Source organism: Sturnus vulgaris, chromosome 9, assembly GCF_052056855.1.
Source record: "Sturnus vulgaris isolate bStuVul1 chromosome 9, bStuVul1.hap1, whole genome shotgun sequence".
Classification (NCBI taxonomy): domain Eukaryota; kingdom Metazoa; phylum Chordata; class Aves; order Passeriformes; family Sturnidae; genus Sturnus; species Sturnus vulgaris.
In genome coordinates this window covers 1209107-1232020 of record NC_142251.1, presented here as the reverse complement: position 1 = coordinate 1232020, position 22914 = coordinate 1209107, and the positions used below count along the sequence as shown (strand labels likewise).

Below are 22914 nucleotides of genomic sequence, written 5' to 3'. Positions count from 1 at the left end.
CTAAAAAAGCGCAAAAAAAAGCCAAAAGAAAAGCAAAAAAAGAGCCGAAAAATAAAAAAAAAAATTGCAAAAAAATGCAAAAAAGGAAAAAAATTTAGAACGCAAAAAAAGCAAAAAAATTTGCAAAAGATGAAAAAAAAACGCAAAAAAAGGCCCAAAAAGTGCAAAAAAACGCCCAAAAATCTCAAAGAAATTTGAAAAAAAGCGCAAAAAAATGGCAAAAGAGCGCCAAAAAATTGCAAAAAAATGCAAGAAAATCGAAAAAAAATCGCAAAAAAATCGCAAAAAAATGTGCAAAAAACAAACAAAAAAGGCCTAAAAAAGCGCCAAAAAAAAGCCAAAAGAAAAGCAAAAAAAGCGCCGAAAAATCGCAAAGAAATTTGCAAAAAAATGCAAGAAAATGGCAAAAAAGCGCCAAAAAATGGCAAAAAAATGCAAAAAAATCGCAAAAAAATGCAAGAAAATTGCAAAAAATTGCTTAAAAAACCCAAAAAAGCGCCAAAAAATTGCAAAAAAAAAGCAAAAAAATCGCCAAAAAATGCAAGAAAATTGCAGAAAATTGCAGAAAATTGCCAAAAAACCCAAAAAAAGCACCAAAAAATTGCAAAAAAAAGAAAAAAAATGGCAAAAAATGCAAGAAAATTGAAAAAAATTGCCAAAAAAACCCCCAAAAAGCGCCAAAAAAATCGCAAAAAAATGCAAGAAAATTGCAGAAAATTGCCAAAAAACCCAAAAAAAGCGCAAAAAAATTGCAAAAAAAGAGAAAAAAAATGGCAAAAAAATGGCAAAAAAATGCAAGAAAATTGCAAAAAAATTGCAAAAAAACCCCAAAAAAGCGCCGAAAAATCGCAAAAAAATCGCAAAAAAAAAGCAAGAAAATTGCAAAAAATTGCCAAAAAACCCCAAAAAAGCGCAAAAAATTTGCAAAAACATCGCAAAAAAAGCAAGAAAATTGCAAAAAATTGCCAAAAAACAAAAAAAGTGCCGAAAAATCGCAAAAAAATCGGCAAAAAAAGGCCCAAAAAGTGCAAAAAAAGCGCCCAAAAATCTCAAAGAAATTTGCAAAAAAATGCAAAAAAATGGCAAAAAAATGTGCAAAAAACAAACAAAAATGTCCTAAAAAAGCACAAAAAATGCCAAAAGAAAAGCAAAAAAAGCGACGAAAAATCGCCAAAAATCGCCAAAAAAATGCAAAAAAGCCAAAAAATTGCCAAAACCCCCCAAAAAGCGCCAAAAAATCGCAAAAAAAATCGCAAAAAAATCGCAAAAAAATGCAAGAAAATTGCAAAAAATTGCCAAAAAACCCAAAAAAAGCGCCGAAAAATCGCCCAAAAATTGCAAAAAAATCGCAAAAAAATGCAAGAAAATTGCAGAAAATTGCCAAAAAACCCAAAAAAAGTGCAAAAAAATTGCAAAAAATTGCAAAAAAATTGCAAAAAATTGCCCAAAAACCAAAAAAAGTGCCGAAAAATCGCAAAAAAATCGCAAAAAAAAAGCAAAAAAAAGGCAAAAAAATGCCAAAAAATTGCCAAAAACCCCAAAAAAAGCACCGAAAAATTGCAAAAAAATCGCAAACAAATGCAAAAAAATGGCAAAAATTTGCCAAAAAACCAAAAAAAAGCGCCAAAAAATCGCAAAAAAATCGCAAAAAAAATCGCAAAATAAATCGCAAAAAAATGCAAGAAAATTGCAAAAAATTGCCAAAAAACAGAAAAAAGTGCAAAAAAATTGCAAAAAAATCGCAAAAAAATTGCAAAAAATTGCCCAAAAACCAAAAAAAGTGCCGAAAAATCGCAAAAAAATCGCAAAAAAATGCAAGAGAATTGCAAAAAATTGCCAAAAAACCCAAAAAAGCGCCAAAAAATCGCCAAAAAATCGCCAAAAAAAGCCCAAAAATTTGCAAAAAAAAAAAAAAAAATCCCCAACCCCCCTTTCCCCCCCCATAAATCCCTTTTTTTCTCCCCCCCAGGTGCGCACGCGCTCCGTGGGCGAGTGTGTGGCTTTCTATTACATGTGGAAGAAGTCGGAGCGTTACGATTTCTTCGCTCAGCAAACGCGCTTCGGCAAGAAAAAATACAACCTGCACCCCGGAGTCACGTAAGGGGGGGAAAAAAAATAAATTCATTATTTTGGGGGGGTTCGATGTGGAAAATTTGGGGGGGTTCAAAGTGAATTTGCTGTAGGAAAAGAGCTCAGAGTGTGAAATGATTTAATCTTAATTTTATCTCGCTCTCGGCTGAAAATTCAGAGATTTAAAATCATCGTTTGCTGTAGGAAAACAGCTCAGAGTGTGAAATTATTTCATTATTTTGGGGTTAAATTTGGATTTTATCTCACTCTCATGGGAAAATTTGGGGGGTTAAAATCATCATTTGCTGTAGGAAAAGAGTCCAGAGTGTGAAATTATTGAATTTTGGGGTTAAATGTTGATTTTATCTCACTCTCAGGGGAAAATCTGGGGATTTAAATCATCATTTGTAGCAGGAAAACAGCTCAGAGTGTGAAATAATTTCATTATTTTGGGGTTAAATTTTGGTTTTATCTCACTCTCAGTTGAAAATGTGGGGATTTAAAAGCAAATTTGCAGTAGGAAAAGAGCTCAGAGTGTGAAATGATTTAATCTTAATTTTATCTCACTCTCGGCTGAAAATTCAGAGATTTAAAATCATCATTTGTAGCAGGAAAACAGCTCAGAGTGTGAAATTATTTCATTATTTTGGGGTTAAATTTGGATTTTATCTCACTGTGAGGGGGAAAAATTGGGGGGTTAAAATCATCATTTGCTGTAGGAAAACAATAGGAATATTTCCAGAGTATTGCCAGGATATTCCCATATCCCTGTTTGTGTCCTGCAGGGATTCCATGGATTCCCACCAATATTCCCAGCAATATTCCCACCAATATTCCCATTATTTTCCCCAGGGATTCCATGGATTCCCATCAATATTCCCAGCAATATTCCCAGCAATATTCCCATTATTTTCCCCAGGGATTCCATGGATTCCCATCAATATTCCCAGCAATATTCCCAGCAATATTCCCATCAATATTCCCAGCAATATTCCCATTATTTTCCCCCAGGGATTCCATGGATTCCCACCAATATTCCCAGCAATATTCCCATCAATATTCCCATCAATATTCCCATCAATATTCCCATCAATATTCCCATCAATATTCCCATTATTTTTCCCCCAGGGATTACATGGATTCCCATCAATATTCCCACCAATATTCCCATTATTTTCCCGCAGGGATTACATGGATTCCTATCAATATTCCCACCAATATTCCCACCAATATTCCCATCAATATTCCCATCAATATTCCCATCAATATTCCCACCAATATTCCCATTATTTTCCCGCAGGGATTACATGGATTCCCATCAATATTCCCATTATTTTTCCCGCAGGGATTCCATGGATCCCCATCAATATTCCCACCAATATTCCCATTATTTTTCCCGCAGGGATTCCATGGATTCCCACCAATATTCCCATTATTTTCCCGCAGGGATTCCATGGATCCCCATCAATATTCCCACCAATATTCCCATCAATATTCCCACCAATATTCCCATTATTTCCCGCAGGGATTCCATGGATTCCCATCAATATTCCCACCAATATTCCCATTATTTTCCCGCAGGGATTACATGGATCGGCTCCTGGACGAGAGCGAGAGCGCCGCCTCCAGCCGGGCTCCGTCCCCACCCCCGGCGGCTCCGAGCAGCGCAGGGAGCCCGAGCGACAGAGCCGAGAGCACCGGGGGAGCCCAGAACGGTGAGGAGAGAGCTGGGAACGGAGCCTGGGGACACCCGGGGACACCCGGGGACACCCGGGGACACCGGGACTGCGTGCATTGGGTCAGGAGGGACACACAGCAGACCCCACCTGCAGCTCCTGCATTCCAGAACATTCCCTGTCCATATAAACTCCCGTGTCGTTTATCAGCACAGCAATGTCACAGTGATAAAATGGAGGAAAAACTCTGGGTTTTTTGAATGAATTTGAGTTGAAATTCTGATTCCTTGAGGCAGCCCAGGTGAGGTGAGCTCACCTGCAGCTCCTGGATCCAGGATCTGCTCCTCTTAAGGCCTTCCATAAATTCCCTGTTTCCATCAATAAGGAGAAATGAAATAAAACTCTGAATTTTGAATGAATTCGAGTTGAAATCCTGATTTTTTTGAGGCAGCCCAGGTCAGGAGACCCCATCTACATCTCCTGGATTCCAGAACATTCTCTTAAGGCCTTCCATAAACTCCTGTGTCATTTCCATGCATGTCAATCACACAGCGAGGAGAAGGAAAAAAACTCTGGGTTTTGAATGAATTTCAGTTTAAATTCTAATTTCTTGAACCAGCCCAGGTGAGGAGAGCTCACCTGCAACTCCTGGATTCCAGAACATTCTCTTAAGGTCTTCCATAAATTCCCTGTTCCATCAATAAGGAGAAAGGAAATAAAACTCTGAATTCTGAATGAATTCGAGTAGAAATCCTGATTTTTTTTTTAATTTTTTTATTTTTTTTTAATTTTTTTTTTTTTTTGGGAGAGTCATCCCAGACCATTTTGCTTCTCTGATCTTTGCTGACCACAAAATTCATTCCTCTCCCACCCACAGGTGTCTCTTCCAACGGCCCTGGAGAAACACCAGCAAAGGAGGAACCCAAAACCGAGGGGCTGCACATCAACAACGGCCCCTGCGGGGGAAAAAAAACTTCACACCCAGAGCTGGACACAAACGGCCTGGAGGCTTCCAAAGTGAGCAACGAAACCAAAAGCCCTGAGCAGAGTGGCAGGAACGAGCCAGAGGTGGAGGAAAAGAACGAGAGAGGAGTGAAAAGAAGAAGAGTGAGCAGCAGTGGCAAGGAGAGCCCGGCTGCTGCTGCTGCTGAATTCTTCCAGGAGAATCATTCCCATGGGAAGCTGGAGGAGCTGGAGACTTTGGATGATTGAGATTTTTATTTCTTGCTGTAGGGGTTGGTTTTTTTTGGGTTTTTTTTTGGTTTTTTTTTTTTTTTTTTGGGGGGTGTTGAAAATTTTCAGGGTTGATGGGTTACCTTCCAAAAATCCATAAACGATCTGAGGTGGTTTTATTTTTTTTTTTTTATTTTTTTTTTTATTTTTTTTAAATTTTTTTTTTTTATTTTTTTAAATTTTTTTATTATTTTTTAAATTTTTTTAAATTTTTTTTTTAATTTTTTTTTTAATTTTTTTTTTTTTAATTTTTTTTTTTATTTTATTTTTTCATTGTCGTTGTTTCCTGAGATCTTCAAGTCGGCTCGAAAAGATCCAACGATTTTGGGTTGGTTTTTTTGGTTTTTTTTTTTTGGTTTTTTTTTGTTTGTTTTTTGGTTTTTTTGTTTTTTTGTTTTTTTCAGCGCTGAAAAGCAGCAGAATATTGAATTTCTCAGAGCTGACAGCTGCAGTTCTGGGATTAAAAAAAAGCTCTTAAATATTTAAGGAACAAAGCAGTGATTTGCTGCAAAAAATATTCTCAACCTAACACATTAAAGAATGTGTTCCTAGAGCATTTAATGTCTAAAACAGCATTTAATCAGTGTACAAAGTGAACAAAGCATTTGGGGCTTTGCAGGAAATGAAAATAAAAGAGGAAAATCCAAAACAGAGCAGGCACAGAGATTTCCACTCCTGCTGGAGAGAGGAAAAAAAATTCCATCCCATCATTAAAGGAACCCTCAATGAATCCTGAAAGTTATGAGCACAACTATTTTTTTATATATATATTATAGAAAATTTTAAAAAAGGTAAATAAATAAACCAGGTCAGGTTTGTCTATGTAAAATTGTTGACATCAATGATGTCTTTCCATTATTCTTTATCTGGGCTAAAGAAATACAATTGTGTATTTTTCCAGATTTCTTTGTAGCCTTTGAAAGATTTTTACAGTACTTATGTCTTGATTGAAACTGTCCTTTCTTAAAAACGAAAAGCTTGTATAATTTTCTTACCTTGTACAGTTGGTAAACTTTTATGAAGAGAGTTGATAACCCTGAGTCTAATGTCAGCTTCCTTTTATTTTGCTGAAGTCTTTTAAAAAAAAAAAAAAAAAAATGTAAAAAAAAAAAAAAAAAAAAAAAAAAAGAAAAAAACCAAACCCTAAACCAAACCAAACCAATGGAGTTAAAAATTAATCACCAACGTGTTAATTTTCTTCCTAGAAGCTGGTAAATAATTAACATAAGAATGGTCAGGAAGCATTTGATTTTGAAAATGTGTTTGGTTTTTTTTTTTTTTTCCTTGTTTTTATGGCAAATAATGATGATTTCCATTTCTCTGCACTGCACACATCTCCTTGCTTTGCTTTATTTGGAACTCAGAGCAATTTCACAGCAGCCCAAATAATCCTGAACTTTCTGCCAAGCTCAGCTTTCCCCATCAAAAAAAAAAATAAAAATTAAAAAAAAAAAAAAAATCGAGCAGTCTTTGCCCCCGGTTGGAAAATGTTGGAATTGCAGAGGGCAGAGGTTGGAGCTGATGATCTCAAAGGTCTTTTCCAACCCAGCAAATGCTGCATTCTGGATTTGGTGCTGCACAGGGAGAGCAGGAACCTCACACTGCAATGTGGAAAAAAAAACCCCCAAAATCCCTCATAAATAAATGGGGAGTGGTGCCTGTAGGATTTTACATCCAGCAATCAGGAAATTTTGGAAATCCAAATTCATTCTGCTTTCTGTTGGTTGGGGTTTTTTTGTGTTGTTTTTTTTTTTTTTTTTTTTTCAGCCCAGCTCCACTTCTGCTCTGTTAAAATTGAATTATTATCTGGAATTTTAGGATTGATTAACCCCCTGCCCTTCCTCCTCCTCCTCCTCTTCCTCCCAGGTGTGCTGCTCACCTTTCACTGCTTCTTTCCAGCTTTTTTTTTGCTCTTTGTGCTTCCAGTTGAAATGGATATTTGGAATTCCCAAATTCCCAGGGCTGCTTTGGTTTTTTGTTTTTTTTTTTCTGCTGGGTTTTTGTGATCAGCAATGAAGCAGAGCTGGGGGAATGTTCCCAGAACCCTGCACAGCCTCGGGGTGAGGCTCCTTAATTAAGACCCGTGTTAATTAAGGCATGCAGTGATTAATGCCTGAGCAGAACCCCAAAATTTCCCTTTACACACAAGCAGAATCCTATTTTCAGGGTTGGTTTTTTTTTTTTTTTTGTTTTATTTTGATGCTCTTTGCTAGTTGCAAATACTTCCCAAAAATCCATAGGAAAGTTTCCAAATGAATTGTCTCAGGCTCGTGTGTGAAATCCAGCACTGTGTAGATTTTCTGTATTTTCAGCAATGTTGCTTTGTTTGTTTTTTTTTTATCTTTCCTTTTTTTTTTTTCTTCTTTTTTTTCTTTTTTTGTTGGTGAAACTTAGACCTGACATTCCATAATCCACTATGTAATGCTCAGCTAGACTTTTAAGAATATTTAATTCGAATTTACCTTTTGTTCATGTTGGTGTTTCAGGCTGCAGCCACTGTAACTCAATAAGTCATTGCACTACTAAAGCTACTGAAAATCCTGGAAATCTGCTCACTTTGCCTTCATTCCCCAAACTTTCAGTGCACTTGGGAATTCAATCCAACAGGAAATCCTGGCCCTTCCCAAAGGCTTCCATGTGCTATAAAATCCTCACAAACCCCACAGATGACTTCAATACTTTTTTTTTTTTTTTTTTAATCCACACAGTATTTTGCACTGTCAGTAATTCCTTCCTCTTACTCCCCCCTTCCCTGTCTGCAATTCTGGAAAAGCTTATTAAAATATTTTTAAACTTACTGTCTGCATCCAAAATTCCTGATTTTTTGGTTTTTTTTTTTTTGCTCCAGAGGGGTGGAAGATTTCTTTCTCAGTGACTCTGCAGTGAAAGCCATGGAAACAAAACTCATTTTATTGCATCGACTTCCAGCTGTTCCCTTCATCCCTTTTCCCTTCTCAAGGAATATTCAGAATATTCAGAATATTCTGAATGCCCATCCCCACCATTCCCATCGTCTCCAGCCAGGGAAGAGAGGGACAGGCAGGAGCAGCTTTGGTTCATTGGTTTATTGGAAGCAAATATAAAAATACAGAGGCACATCAATCCTCTCTCTGCTCTCATTCCTCACATCCACAGCCTGCCACACACTCAGATTTTCAGCACTAAAATGTTCATTTTGTAAATAGATTCTCTATAGAAAACATTTTTTTTTTAACTTTTTTTTTTTTTTTTTTTAGTCAATTAATGGTATAGAAAATACTGTTAGAGGAATTCTTGGCTTTCCCAGTGTGCAGGATCCAGCAGGATCCCAACGTGGACAAAATAAAATTTAAAAATCCTTCCCTGTTAGGATGTAAATCTAACCAGCAGATTTAAAAATAAAACAGAAAATCATTTTTTTTAAAAAAAAAACCAAAACCCTCTGACAGAATCAACCTCCTGGCTGTGAACTCGGGGCACAAGTGGGAAAAAAAAAATGGGAATTTGGGAATGCTGCAGCCAGAGGCAGGAACGGCTGGGAGGGGCCCCAGCAGCACCTGGATACTGGGACCAGTAATGGACCAGTACAGGAACCAAAACTGGAACCAGGACTGGGACCAGTGATGGACCAGTATAGAAACCAGTGATGGACCAGTACAGGATCCAGGACTGGGACCAGAACTGGAACCAGTACAGGGACCAGTGCAGAAACCAGTACAGGGACCAATACTGGGACCAGTAATGGAACCAGGACAGGGACCAGTAATGGACCAGTACAGGAACCAGGACTGGGACCAGTACAGGAACCAGTGCAGGATCAGTACAGGGACCAGTAATGGACCAGTACTGGGACCAGTATAGAAACCAGGACAGGAACCAGGACTGGAACCAGTACAGGGACCAGTATAGAAACCAGGACAGGAACCAGTACAGAGACCAGTGATGGAACCAGTACTGGGACCAGTAATGGAACCAGGACAGGGACCAGTAGAGGAACCAGTATAGAAACCAGTACAGGAACCAGGACTGGAACCAGTACAGGAACCAGGACTGGAACCAGTACAGGGACCAGGACTGGAACCAGTACAGGGACCAGTACAGAGACCAGTACAGGACCAGTTCAGGGACTGGGAGGCTTCTGCACAGCAGGAAGGGTTTGTCACCCTCCTCGCCCCCAGGGACAAAGCCAAGGTTTTACTGGAATTTCGGGAGATAAAATCATCAGGGATTTCTTTTCTGCTGTGCTCAGAGGGGGGGATGTGCTGAGGGGCTGCTCCAGGACACCCCAACTGCTCTCGTGACTGCAGTGACACAAAATCCCACAAAAAAAAAAAAAAAAAAAAAAAAAGGAGGATTGTGGCTTTGGAATTGCTCCAGGAACAGCAGCTCCAAACCTCCCCCAGCACACCGGGCTGGAGCTGCTCCCTCACAGAAAATCTCTTTCCCATCCAAAAACTTCAATAAATTCCAACAAATGCAGCTCTGCCCAACAGCTTAAAAAAAATATCTCCTAAAAAAAACCCCCAGTGTCAGTGTCTAGAGAAGCTGTTAGGGTACAAAAATCTCTAAATATTTTACTAGAAAAGTTTTTTAACCGAGCTCCAAAAGGAATTCTTTTTAAACTGAACGAGAGAACCCAAGGAGACCTGGAAAGAAGTGCTGGATAAGACAACCTTTAAAAAAAAAAAAAAATAAATCACTGAACAATGCCCAAAGTGTTACAATTCCCATTCTTTTCGTGGGTCACAACCCCAGGGTGATTCATGGAAAAAAAAAAAAAAAAAAAAAAGATTTAAGTCCCTGTGGTTCTTGCAGGGGTGGGAGGTGCAGCTTTTGCAGATTCCCTGGATGTGCTGTGGGACAATCTCAGCTCTCCTGGGATTTGCTTTCCCAAATCCCAGAGCTCAGCAAAGGCAGGGAATTCCTGCTGGGAATGTCACACACAGAGGGGAATGCAAAGCCCTGCTCAACCCAGCAGGGCAAACCCGGCTTGAAAAGTGGGATCCTGGACCAAACCAACAGAAAATAAACTGGAAAAAGTTAAAAATGTAAGTCCAGAGAGCACTGAGCATTCATCCAGGAGGGTTTGGCTCAGCCCAGGAGCAGCTTCCAGGCAATGCTGGGCTCTCCTGGCATTCCCATCCTTCCACAGGGAGCAGGCTGGGCACAGAGCCAGTCCCTGGCGTGAGCAGATCCACAGATTCCATGGAGCAGATCCTGCCAGGGCCATCCTGGCACCTGAATTTCCATCCAGGACCATCCCTGGCTGCAGAATTTCCATCCAGGACCATCCCTGGCTGCAGAATTTCCATCCACGATCACCCCTGGCTGCAGAATTTCCATCCAAGGCCATCCCTGGCTGCAGAATTTCCATCCAGAGTCACTCCTGGCACATCCCTGGCTGCAGAATTTCCATCCAGGACCATCCCTGGCTGCAGAATTTCCATCCAGGATCATTCCTGGCACATCCCTGGCAGCTGAATTTCCATCCAAGGCCATCCCTGGCTGCAGAATTTCCATCCAGAGTCACTCCTGGCACATCCCTGGCTGCAGAATTTCCATCCAGGGCCATCCCTGGCTGCAGAATTTCCATCCAGAGCTATTCCTGGCTGCAGAATTTCCATCCAGAGCTATTCCTGGCTGCAGAATTTCCATCCAGGACCATTCCTGGCTGCAGAATTTCCATCCACGATCTCCCCTGGCTGCAGAATTTCCATCCAGAGTCACCCCTGGCTGCAGAATTTCCATCCATGATCACCCCTGGCAGCTGAATTTCCATCCAGAGTCACTCCTGGCACATCCCTGGCTGCAGAATTTCCATCCAGGACCGTCCCTGGCTGCAGAATTTCCATCCAGGGCCATTCCTGGCACATCCCTGGCTGCAGAATTTCCATCCAGGATCATCCCTGGCTGCAGAATTTCCATCCAGGGTCTCCCCTGGCTGCAGAATTTCCATCCAGGATCACTCCTGGCAGCTGAATTTCCATTCAGGATCATTCCTGGCACATCCCTGGCTGCAGAATTTCCATCCAGAGTCACTCCTGGCACATCCCTGGCTGCAGAATTTCCATCCAGGGCCATCCCTGGCTGCAGAATTTCCAGCCCTCGCCCTGTGCCCATCCTCCAGTGCCCATCTCCCAGCTTGATTAGCAACCCCGTTAATTGCTCCCGATCACACTGAATTAGGCTCATCCTGCCCCGTGCAGGCTGAGGGGATTTTGCCTCAAGGATTTGTGAAGGCAGCAAAAATCAAGAGCACTCGCCGTGCTCTGCCACGCCCCGCCCGCGATCAAGCGAACACAAAGAGCTCGGTTCTCCACCCCAAAAAAAAAACCAAAAAAAAACCAAAAAAAAAAAAAAGGAAATCAATTCCTCTCCCTGCTCACACCGAGCTCTTCCCTTTAATATCCATCTTGCTGCCAGCTTCTGACTCCTTGTGCAGCTGCTCCTCGGTGAAAGTGATGTAGGAATAGACGAGGCTCCCAGCGATGCTGCAAAGGAAGGAGGAAAAGCCTTGGTGGGAGCTCAGCTCCTGCCTCAGCCCCACGGGCACGAAAAAGGCAGAGCCAGGCACGAGGATCTGCTGGAATTTGTCAATTCTCAGCAAAATGCCCCGAAATTTGCATCGGATTTCTGTTAAAAATAATTCCCCCAAGGATAGGGGAGGCTCCCGTAGCACAGCCCAGAAATGTTTCCCGAAGTTGAATTCAAAGGAATGTCAGGTGAAATAATCTCCAAAGTTCTTCTTGTGCTGCCTTAATTGCATGGATCTGCTTGGTAATTCAGGGAAAATTCAATTTTCCTGTTAAATTACTCCTGGGCTTTAAAAAAAAAAAAAAAAAAGTTTGGGAGCATCCCACAGACCAAGCACAAAAATCCAATTTTTGTGGGTTTTTTTTTTTTTTTTTTTAGGGGGAGGGAAGGGGAAAAATCCATTAAATCATTTCAGTTTCACCCCAGTTTTCACTTACAAATCATAAATAAATCACTGCTCTTACCTGATATTGAGACCAATGAAGTTCATCCATGTAAAAATATAATCTCCTCCAAAAAACATCCCAATATAGGTTATTAAAATATTCTGCAAAGGAACAAGATGGGAGGAACAAAAAAGCCTGAGAGCCAGGAATGGATGGGAAAGGGAATTATTTATGGGAAAGGGAATTATTTATGGAAAAGGGAATTTTTTATGGAAAAAGGAATTATTTATGGAAAAGGGAATTATTTATGGAAAAGGGAATTTATGGGAAAGGGAATTTATGGGAAAGGGAATTATTTATGGAAAAAGGAATGTATGGAAAAGGGAATTTATGGGAAAGGGAACTATTTATGGGAAAGGGAATTATTTATGGGAAAGGGAATTTATGGAAAAGGGTATTATTATGGAAAAGGGAATTATGTATGGAAAAGAGAATTATTTATGGAAAAAGGAATGTATGGAAAAGGGAATTATGTATGGAAAAGGGAATTATTTATGGGAAAGGGAATTATTTATGGGACAGGGAATTTATAGGAAAGGGAATTATTTATGGAAAAGGGAATTATTTATGGAAAAGGGAATTTATGGGAATGCAGGGGGTGGAACATGGGGGCTGTAATGAGGGGTTCATGCAATTCCCAAGGGATTTTTTTTTTTTTTTTTTTTGGGGTGGGGAGCAGGGAATGGCACTCACCTTAATGCAGCCAACTATTGTAGTTGTAAGAGCAGAGTTGTACTGAGTGCAAAGAACTGTGGAATACATCAAAATAAACCTGTGGGAAAGAGCCCAACATCAGGGACAACACCTTGGCAACCACCTCGGCCCCACCCTGGCCATGGGAGGTGTCCCTGCCCTTCAGGGAATGAGGGGAGCTCAAACCCCCAACCCAGAGCTGCATTCCAGGATTTATTCCCTGATTTATTCCATTCCCATCCAATCCCCAGCAGGATTTATCTCACTTTTTTTTTTTTTTTTTTTTTTTTTTTTTTTTTTTTTTTTTTTTTTTTAGCTAAACCCACACTGGAGACGAGTTGGGAGAGAAGTCCCACCCACCACACCTCTCAGGAATGGTGTCCCTAAGAGCAGTGAGGATTTAGGGTGATTTTTAAATAATAAGACACCACAATTCCCCATTTCTGGAATGGGAAATGCTTTCCTGGTGGCAGCCCAGGCCTTACCCCATCACACAGGACAGATGTGAACTGCACGATGAAAAACGTGTCTGCCCAGCCCTGGAACTCCAGTGCCTGCAGGGAACAGCAGCTTTAAGGGCCTTGGGAAACCACACAATCCCAAATAAACCTCCCAAAGTCGGCCTGCACCTCACAGCAGCAAAAAATCAACCCAATTCCAAAGCTGGAATGAGAATCCGAGGCTGGAGATCCCAACTGAATCAGCTGCAGCCTCAGCACCCAGCTCATCCCTCTGAGAGCTCTGAGAGGTCTGTGAATTCTGTAAATTCTGTGAATTCTGTAAATTCTGTGAGTTCTGAGAGTTCTGCAAATTCTGTGAGTTCTGTAAATTCTGTGAGTTCTGTGAATTCTGTAAATTCTGTGAGCTCTGAGCTCTGTAAATTCTGAGAGTTCTGTAAATTCTGAGAGTCTGTAAATTCTGAGCTCTGAGCTCTAGTGAGTTCTGTAAATTCTGTGAGTTCTGTGATTTCTATGAGTTCTGTGAGCTCTCTGTAGTCTGTGAGCTCTGAATTCTGAGAGTTCTGTGAATTCTGTGAATTCTGTGAGCTCTGAGTTCTGTAAATTCTGTGATTTCTGTGAGTTCTCTGTAAGTTCTGTGAATTCTTGGAGTTCTATGAGCTCTGAGTTCTGTAAATTCTGTAATTTCTCTGAGTTCTCTGTAAGTTCTGTGAATTCTTGGAGTTCTGTGAGTTCTGTGATTTCTGTAAATTCTGGAAAAGCAGGGATGGATTTCCCCAAGGCAGAGGCAGCAGGAGAGGCATCTCCCAGCTGCCTGCTCTCCCGAATTGGATCCTTCTGGAATTCCCTCCCTGCAAACCACAACACTCGGGGCCAGCACGTCCAAGGATTTGCGAGCTCTGGAGCTGCCACTGCAGCTCGAGGCAGCCTGGCTTGCAGGGAAAGGGAATTTTGGGAACATTTGGGAATCTTGGATCCAGTGCCACAAACGGGGATGGCCCCAGAGGGGCCACCAGGACCCTGCAGGGACCAGAGAAGCTCCGGGAGAAAGGAAAGGTCAGGGAGGAGGAAAAGTCAGGAATCTGAGACAGGAGCCGAGGAGGAGGAGCCAGGACTGGCCACAGGTGGCCAGGGACACTCAGGGGACAGAGGGGACACTCAGGGACACTCAGGGACATTCAGGGACACACAGAATTCCAGCCCTGCAGGACCCTCCTGCAGCTCTCCCTTCCCCTTTTCCCCAGGAATTGTGAGCGAGGTTTGTTCCCAAAGGACCCCCAGGAATTCCCAGCCCCAAAGGATCCCCCAGGAATTCCCAGCCCCAAAGGACCCCCAGGAATTCCCAGCCCCAAAGGATCCCCAGGAATTCCCCAGCCCCAAAGGATCCCCAGGAATTCCCAGCCCCAAAGGATCCCCAGGAATTCCCAGCCCCAAAGGATCCCACAGGAATTCCCAGCCCCAAAGGATCAGGATCAGCTCCCAAAGGATCCCCAGGAATTCCCAGCCCCAAAGGATCCCCAGGAATTCCCAGCCCCAAAGGATCCCCCAGGAATTCCAGCCCCAAAGGATCCCCAGAATTCCCAGCCCCAGGGACCCCCAGGAATTCCCAGCCCCCCCAGCCCTTCCCCAGGGGATTTTCCCGGTGCTGCCCGTTGGAGTTTCCTGGCAGCAGCCCCAGCACACAGCACATCTTTGTCCAGCCCACAGAGGAGCTCATTCAGGGCAAAAAAAGCAAATTTAAAAAAAAAAAAAAAATCAAAACAGAAACATTTCTGTCTCAGGATGAACAGAGGCTGCTCACAGCAGAGTTTTCCTGCCCTGCTCCTAAAAATGAGGATTTTTATCCCAAAATCCAGCGCTCCCGGGGGGGCGGGGCTGAGCCACCCCCACCCAGCTCATTATCCCCAGCCATCCTCATTAAACTCCTAACGAGGACAAAGCCACCAGGGCCACCAGGGCCACCAGGGCCACCCCCAGGTGGGTGACTTGAACTCCCTGCACACGGAGAGATCCAAAAAATGGCAGCAAAAAGGAATTTGTTGCTCAGGAGAGGCAGCTGCACATCAGTGATGGCAACAACAATTAACAGTATTAATATAATTAACAATAATATCAATATTGATATTATTAATAATAATAATATCAATATTAATATTATCATTACTAATATTACTATTGATTATAATTATAATAATAATAGTAATAAATTCAAGACTACAGGAAAATAATCATAATCACAGTAGCAACAATAGAGAATAATTTCATGTATACAGGACCACAGTTATTATTAATATTACTATTATTATTATTATTATTATTATAAGTAGCATATACTCCATTACTAGTATAAATTACTATTAAATAGTATAGATTACTATATTATTATTTCTGTATTTATCACTATTTCTGTATTTATCACCATTACCATTATTTCACATCTCCAGGACAAGCAAATTGAACCCACAAAGCAACTCAACAAAAAGTGCCCCAGCGAGAGGGGGAGGAAAAAAAAAAAAAAAAAAAAAAAAAAAAGCTTGAATGAACTCCCTGATCCAAAAATTACTCTGCTGCTTTAAATAATATTTGGCTTTTCTTCCTGCTCTGCATTTCCCCATTCCTCGGGCATTACAGAAACTGCCAGAATGGAGCAACCCTGTGGGTTTGAGCCCAACGTCAAAAGCTGCAGCTCCTTTCTGCTCAGGTGGTTTTGGGCCACCAGCCCTTCCTCCCCTTCCCCATCATCCTCCTCCTCCTCAGCCCCCCCCCCACGTGCCATTTGCACCCCAAAATCCACGGCTCTGGGGTCTCTGCTACCTTCTGTGCATCTCCAGTGATGCAGGCGATGCCCAGGGTGGGCAGGATCATGAACAGTGCATTGTAGTAGAGCAGCCCGTACTTGCCCAGCTCCTGGAAAAGGGAAAACAGCCCCAGCTCTGACTGGGAACCGAACCTGGGACTCTGCTCCTGCAGCTGGATCCACCCGGGAATCCGGAATTTTGATATCCCGTGGAATTCTGGATTGCTTTGGGATGGGAGGGACCCACGGGCAGGGACCTCCCATTGTGCCAGGATCCGACCCAGCCCCGGGCACTGCCAGGGATCCAGGGGCAGCCACAGCAAATCTGGGAATTCCTCCCCAAAATCCCACTCAACTCTTCTCTTTTCCAATTTGAAGCCATTCTCCATCCCTTTGTCCCAAGTCCCTCTCCAGGTCTGGACAGATTTTGGGAATGGGATGGGTGAACCTCCCACCTTTCCTTTTACAGAAACCAAACCCAAAATCCCAACATCCCAAAGCCCATCCCACCTTTGAATCCAGCTTCTGTTTCACATAGGCACCGTTTGCAGCTGTTAAGGCATCGTTAATGAGGATAAAAATATATCCCTCCAGGTCGAATGCCAAGTCAGCACTGGGAAAGGGAAAAAAAAACAGGAGTTAACAGCTCTGGGCTGAGCAGGGACAAGGCCTGGAAGATTCCTTCCACCTTCTGGGGAGCCAGAAAGTTGTCAGGAAAAGTTAATCACGGGAGGAGGGGCTGGAATTTGGGTCTGGAAAACATTCTTTCCTACTAGAGAGCATGTCTGAGGAGGGGGAACATTTAAAAAAAAAATAAAATCCGTGTTTAATTAATTAATCCTCTGTTCTTGGCACACACCATGGACTGGATTCCCATTAGCAGGGACCCTCTGGAGATGAGGGAACGGGGACAGCTCACCTGGCAGCCACAAATGCACCAAAGATCATGGCAAATACTGTCATCTGAATGCTCCAGGAAAACTTCTTCCTGCAAAACAGGGGCAGCAGGACACAGCTTCAGCCCTCGGGAATACTCCCAGGGCTTTGGAGCAGGGAGAAGCTTTTCCTCCTCAGGAAAAGGGGGGAAAAAAAACCCCAAACCAACCCCAAACAAAGCGACCTGTGCAGGAGCTGCGAGTGGAGACACTGTCAGACAATTATCAGACAATTATCAGACAATTATCAGACAATTATCTCAGCCAATGTTTTAGAAGATAAAGAACCCAGCCTGGAGGAGCTGCAGCTCTGCCTGGGGCAGGGCAGGGCTCAGCTGGGCACGGGGAAGATCCCAGGGAAGGCTCTGGGCACCCCACGGGAGGTTTGGGGTCCAGGAATGGTTTGGGGTCCAGGAATTGTTTGGGGTCCCTGCAGGAATTGGGGCAGGCACAGCACCCTGCACTTCCCAGCCCTGGGAAGGGGCTCTGGGAGAGGTTTGGGGTCCAGGAATGGTTTGGGGTCCCTGTAGGAATTGGGGCAGGCCCAAGAGCCTCCCAAAGTGCCCCAAATGGAAGCAGAGCAGCACATCCCCTCTGTCCCAGCTCCCTCCAGACACTCGGGATGGGATTTGGGAGCAGCAGCTCCTGCATCCCCTCCCTCCCGCATCCCCTCCCAGCCCAGCCCGGAGCCAAACCCGGCCCGGCAGCCCCAGAACCGAGCCCGGAGCCGTCCCTGGAACTCACTTGAGCAAGAATCCCTCGGCAAACATCGTGAAGAGGATGGAAAACCTGCGCAGCACCGTGAACATGGGCAGGCTGCGGGAGGAAGGACAGCGGGGTCACAGGGAGCCCCCCTTCCCCAGGCCCCAAAAGGAACCAAAGACCCCAAAAAAGGAGCAGGGAAAAGGAAATGGGCCCCGAAATCCAGCACGGATTGGATTGGCCGTGCACTGCTGGGGGAATGAACTATGGGTGTGGGATTGCTCCTTATGGGATTGGATTTGCTGCCAGACCCTGCCAGGATGGGAGAGCTCAGGGACACCCCCAGAGCCCGTGAAGGAGGAGTGAAAGAGGGGGAGAGGGGAAAAAAAATAGGAAAATAAGGGGGGGAAATGGAAAATAGGGGAAATGGAAAATGGGGGGGAAATGGAAAATGGGGGGGAAAATGGAAAAGAGGGAGAAAAACGGAAATTAGGGGGAAAACTGAAACTGGGGGAAAGTGGAAAATAGGGGGAAAATGAAAAAGAGGGGTAAAATGGAAAACAGGGGGGGAAATCCCACCATGAAATGGAAGGAGAGGGGCAGCCAGACAGTCCCTGCCAGGTCAGAAATTCTCTGTAACAATCCCAGACCCTCAGCCCGTGCCCCTCCCTGCCCTCGGGAAGGATTTGGGGAAAGGAAAGGAGAAAAGGAGAAAAGGGGAAAAGGGGAAAAGGGGAAAAGGGGAAAAGGGGAAAAGGGGAAAAGGGGAAAAGGGGAAAAGGGGAAAAGGGGAAAAGGGGAAAAGGGGAAAAGGGGAAAAGGGGAAAAGGGGAAAAGGGGAAAAGGGGAAAAGGGGAAAAGGGGAAAAGGGGAAAAGGGGAAAGGAAAGCCGAGGTTCCCGCCCAGCCCCGCGGCCCCGCAGGGCTCCCTGGCAATCCTGGAAAGCCCCAGGACCGCCCTAAACCCGCGCCGTGCCCCAAACCCATCCCTACTTCAGCTTCTTTGTGCTGAACAGTCCCGTGATCTGGTTCCCGAAATACAGGAGAGGTAGAGGAAACGTCTGCAAAGGAGAGCGACAAACTGAGCGAGCTCCCCCGAGCACCCTCGGTGGATAAAGAGACGAATAGAAAATCTAATTATAGACACGGAATTATTGCCAGCCCGCCATGGAAACCTTCACACACACACACACAGAGCCGGGAACAGCGCGGGCATCCACAGAGCCCCGGGCCGGGGAGCTGGGGAAGGGATTTGGGTGCTGGGGAGGGGATTTGGGGTGCTGGGGAAGGGGATTGGGGTGCCCGAGGGGAGCTGGGTGCTGGGGAAGGGGATTTCGGTATTCGAGGAGGGGATTTGGGGTGCTGGGAAAGGGAATTTGGGGTACCCGAGGAGGAGAGCTGGGTGTTGGGGAAGGGATTTAGGCGCTGGGGAAGAAAATCTGAGTACCCGAGGAGGGGATTTGGGTGCCCGAGGAGGGGATTTGGGTGCCGGGGAAAGGGATTTGGGTGCCCGAGGAGGGGATTTGGGTGTCTGGAAAACGGAGCTGGGTCTGGGGAGGGGATTTAAGTGTCCGAGGAGGGGATTTGGGTGCCGGGGAAGGGGATTTGGGTGCCGGGGAAGGGTCTCACCCGCCGGGGGATGTGTCTGTCCAGGTCAGGGAATTTGACCACCCGCAGCGCCTTCCCCACCCAGAGCACGGCCACGGTGGCCACCATCTGCAAGAGAGCAGGGGTCACCCCAAAACACGGCACCCCAAAACACAGCACCCCCCAAAACACGGCCCCAAAACACTGCACCCCCCAAAACACGGCCCCAAAACACTGCACCCCCAAAACACGGCGGGGTCCCACTCACCTGGCCCAGCCCCACGCACAGCGAGGACGGGAACCTGCGGGAGCAGAGCACAAATTATGGGGGGCACCCACAGAGGGGGGAGGGTCCCCGAGGCCACACGGCCATGGGGACACTGGGGGGGACATCCAGGGTGGGCGGGGGAGCCCCAAAACAGGACCCGGGGCAGGGGGGTGACACGGGGGGGGGGGGGGGGGTGACACAGGGGGGGTGACACGGGGGGGGATGACCCGACCCCAAGGACGGGCGGTGAGTGGCGGGGTCCCCATCCCGGGGGGATTCCCGAGTCTGGGGGGGGGGGGAGGGTTACCCCGATTTCGGGGGGGTGTCCCAATTCTGGGGAGATTCCCGATCCCTGAGTGGATTCCCGATCCCTAGGGGTGATTCCCAATCCCGGGGGTGGATTTCCCATCCCGTTGGGGGTTACCCCGATCCCAGGGTGGATTCCCGATCCCAAGGGGGAGTACCCCCATTTCGGGGGTGGATTCCTGATCCCAGGGTGGATTCCCGATGCCGGTGGGGGTTATCCCGACTCCAGAGTGGATTCCCAATACTGGGGGGGGGGTTACCCCAATCCCAGGGTGGATTCCCGATCCCGCTGGGGGTTACCCCTCTCCCGGGGGGGGGGTCCCGATCGCGGTGGGGGTTACCCCGATCCCAGGGTGGATTCCCCCAATCCCAGGGTGGATTCCCAATCCCAGGGGTGGATTCCCCATCCCGTTGGGGGTTCCCCCTCTCCCAGGGGGGGGTTCCCCATCCCGTTGGGGGTTCCCCCTCTCCCAGGGGGGGTTCCCGCCGGCGCGGCCGTACCCGTAGGTGGTGAGGACGCTCTTGTTGACGACGACGATGAGGAAGGAGCTGAGGCCGTAGAAGGTGGCGGCCAGCAGGCGCAGCCAGAGCGGCGGGGCCGCCATGCCCCGCTCCGCATCGCCGGGCGCGGGGGCTCCGGCGGGGGCTCCCCCCTCGGCCGCCCCCTCGGGGGCCCCCCCGGCTGCGGCCGCGGGGCGTCTGCGCGGGGCCGACATGGCTGGGGCGGGACCGGAGAACGGGAGGAGCCGCGCAGCCGCGGGGATGGGAGCGGAGAGGGGAGAGGGGAGGGACCGGGAACGGGAACCGGGATGGGAGAGGGGAGGGAACGGGGAACGGGGATGGGAACCGGGATGGGAGAGGGGAGGGAACGGGAACGGGGATGGGAACCGGGATGGGAGAGGGGAGGGAACGGGGATGGGAACGGAGAGGGGAGGGACCGGGAACGGGGATGGGAACCGGGATGGGAGAGGGGAGGGAACGGGGATGGGAACGGAGAGGGGAGGAACCGGGAACGGGGATGGGAACCGGGATGGGAGAGAGGAGGGACCTGGAACGGGGATAGGAACGGGGATGGGAGAGACCGGGAACGGGGATGGGGAGGGAGAGGGGATTGGGATGGAGAGGGGAGGGACCGGGAACGGGGATGGGAGCGGGGATGGGGAGGGACCGGGACGGGGAACGAGAGCGGGGATAATGGGGGGGGGGTAATGGGATGGGTTGGGATAACGGGGTGGGATCCATGGGATGGGATAACAGGGTGAGATGGGATAACAGGGTGGGATGGGATGAGATAACGGGATGGGGGGACGTAGCACAGGGGGCTGGGATGTGGGCCAGTGATGGGGGGACGGAGCACAGGGGGTTGGGATGAGATCCATGGGAATCATGGGACAGGATTGGATGGGGTGGGAGAACATCGCGCAGGGGGCTGGGATGTGGGACAGTGATGGGGATATTGCACAGAGGGATGGAGTGGGGACATTGATGGGGGACATCACACAAGGGAGGCTGGAATTGGGGGGCACTGACTGGGGGAGATGAAACCCATGACAGCAGAACTGGGGGGTCAGACCCAGACCTGTGCCAGCAGAATCGGGGGTTCAGAGCCGTGCCAGCAGAACTGGGGGGGTCCGAGCCGTGCTGGCCCCGCTGTCCCTGGCACGGTGGCCCCGGGGGCCCCGCAGCCTGCCGGGTGTTGCCCTCGGGTGACCCCGCACGCAGGATTTTGGCACCAGCCCTTCCCTTTCAGAGATTAAATCTTCCCCTCCGGGCTATGCTCTGCCAAGTGGAAAAATCCCCAAACAAGGCAGCTTGGAGCACAAAAAACGCCTCCGCCCTAGGGAGGGAACAGATTGGGCTGGGGGACACCTCAAGGCACCGCTGGGGAATTTGGGCACCCATCACCCTCACCTGGTCACAGCTCTCAGTCCCCGCAGGACAAAGTGTCCCCGAGCCCCCCAAGGGACAGGACACGGCTGGAGGGACAAAACTGGGGGGAATGAGGGTGGGCATGGGGGGCAGTGCAGGGGGATGAGGGATCAGCCTCAGCTTGAAAACAGCAGCGATTCCATAAAAACCTTGGACCATTTCGGTTGGAAAAACCCACAAAGAGCATCCGGTCCAACCATTCCAGCACGGCCAAGGCCACCCCTATCCCACATCCACCCAAACCCCTCCAGGGTTGAGTTGGGGTCTCTCCCAAAATGAGGGGGGAAGGCAGCAGCGGGACATTCATTGCCCGTGGCCGTGGCTGTGTTTACAGCCCCTTTTTGGGGAGCATTATTCCCGATTTTCTCGCTGCCATGACCTGTCTGGGCACAGCCAGGGCCTGCAGAGGCAAACGGGGAATGGTGGCCCCGTGGGCAGGAGCTGCCGCTCGCCCCGGCACGCTCGGCTCGCTCCCCTCGCAGGGAAAAACAAAAACTCTGCCCAAATTTTCCTTTTCCCGGCTGATTCACGGCCCTGCACACAGGGAAGGAGCGGGGGCTGTTCCCTGGCACGGCTCACAGGAAGGACAAAACTGACTTTAAAGTCCAGGAGCAACTTTCCATATCTCGGGTGTCCTTTTACCCCGGGCCAAAAATCACAGTGAAACCTTCTTTGACATTGGCATCACCTTCCTTGTTCCTGCAGCGAGCCCCGGCTGTCCTGAAGCCGTTGGACTGGGGAATCTTTACTGCTCCAGAGGAACCCGATCCTGCCTGGAGCGCGGTGCCAGCGGGACTGACGCACTCAGGGCTGGTTCCCTGTCCCTCTGGAATGTCCCTGTCCCCCCCGGGGAACCCTAAATGAGGGGACAGAGAAACCCCCATGGGTGCAGTGTCCCCCCGGTCCCAAACACACGGATTTTAGGATGGAATATCTGGGTGTCACCCGGCAGCGGTGGCAGCAGGGGGAAAGGGACACGCCTGTGCCACCCCCGTGTCCCCCGTGTCCCCATGGCCGGGCACGGCTCTTGGGGTGACACAGGAGCTCTGCTCTTGGCGGCAGAGCCGCGTCTGTCCCGACCTTTCCTCCCTGCGGGGATCCCAGCGTGCCCCCTAAAGAGAACAAAGGGTTAAATTGATCCTCTTGCATCTCCATCTCCCCGCCGAGGGCTCCGTTTCCACCTCTGGATGCAGGATCACAGAATGCTGGAATGGTTTGGGCTGGAAGGGAGCACAGAGCTCACCTTGTTCCTCCTTCCACCATCCCAGGGCTGCTCCCAGCCCGGCCTGGGACATTTCAGGG

At 47.3% G+C, this 22914-nt stretch overlaps 3 protein-coding genes across 5 annotated transcripts in view; 1 reads left to right on the top strand and 2 right to left on the bottom strand.

The window, feature by feature from the left end:
• Positions 1-7777, top strand: part of MIER1 (MIER1 transcriptional regulator) — a 52258-nt gene extending 44481 nt beyond the window's left edge. For all 3 annotated transcript variants that reach the window (XM_088169605.1, XM_088169604.1, XM_088169603.1), the window contains 3 exons: positions 1970-2097; positions 3652-3785; positions 4624-7777. In XM_088169605.1, the coding sequence (XP_088025731.1) occupies positions 1970-2097; positions 3652-3785; positions 4624-4958 (597 nt within the window). In that variant the 3' untranslated portion in view covers positions 4959-7777. The remainder of the gene's footprint in view (positions 1-1969; positions 2098-3651; positions 3786-4623) is intronic.
• Positions 7778-8029: 252 nt separating this feature from the next.
• LOC148222760 (uncharacterized) lies at positions 8030-9406 on the bottom strand. Its single transcript, XM_088169607.1, has 2 exons — positions 9061-9406; positions 8030-9000 (listed from the first exon to the last, which is right to left on the bottom strand). The coding sequence occupies exons 1-2, from the start codon at positions 9404-9406 to the stop codon at positions 8351-8353; spliced, it is 996 nt and encodes a 331-aa protein (XP_088025733.1). The 3' UTR covers positions 8030-8350.
• SLC35D1 (solute carrier family 35 member D1) lies at positions 8030-20328 on the bottom strand. Its single transcript, XM_088169606.1, is given in 13 exon segments — positions 8030-11449; positions 11957-12039; positions 12632-12710; positions 13117-13133; positions 13135-13185; positions 15904-15996; positions 16397-16499; positions 16806-16874; positions 17566-17637; positions 18516-18583; positions 19152-19238; positions 19378-19411; positions 20185-20328. Coding segments are annotated over 13 exon segments (969 nt in total). The 5' UTR covers positions 20289-20328; the 3' UTR covers positions 8030-11340.
• Positions 20329-22914: the final 2586 nt, after the last annotated feature.

Excerpts from the sequence above, each read along its gene's own strand:
- LOC148222760 (XM_088169607.1), bottom strand. The coding sequence starts at position 9,406 with ATGGGAAAGAGATTTTCTGTGAGGGAGCAGCTCCAGCCCGGTGTGCTG. Across the intron at positions 9,001-9,060 it reads GAACTGGTCCTGTACTGGTC|CCTGTACTGGTTCCAGTCCT; the intron begins TCTGTACTGGTC and ends CCAGTCCTGGTT.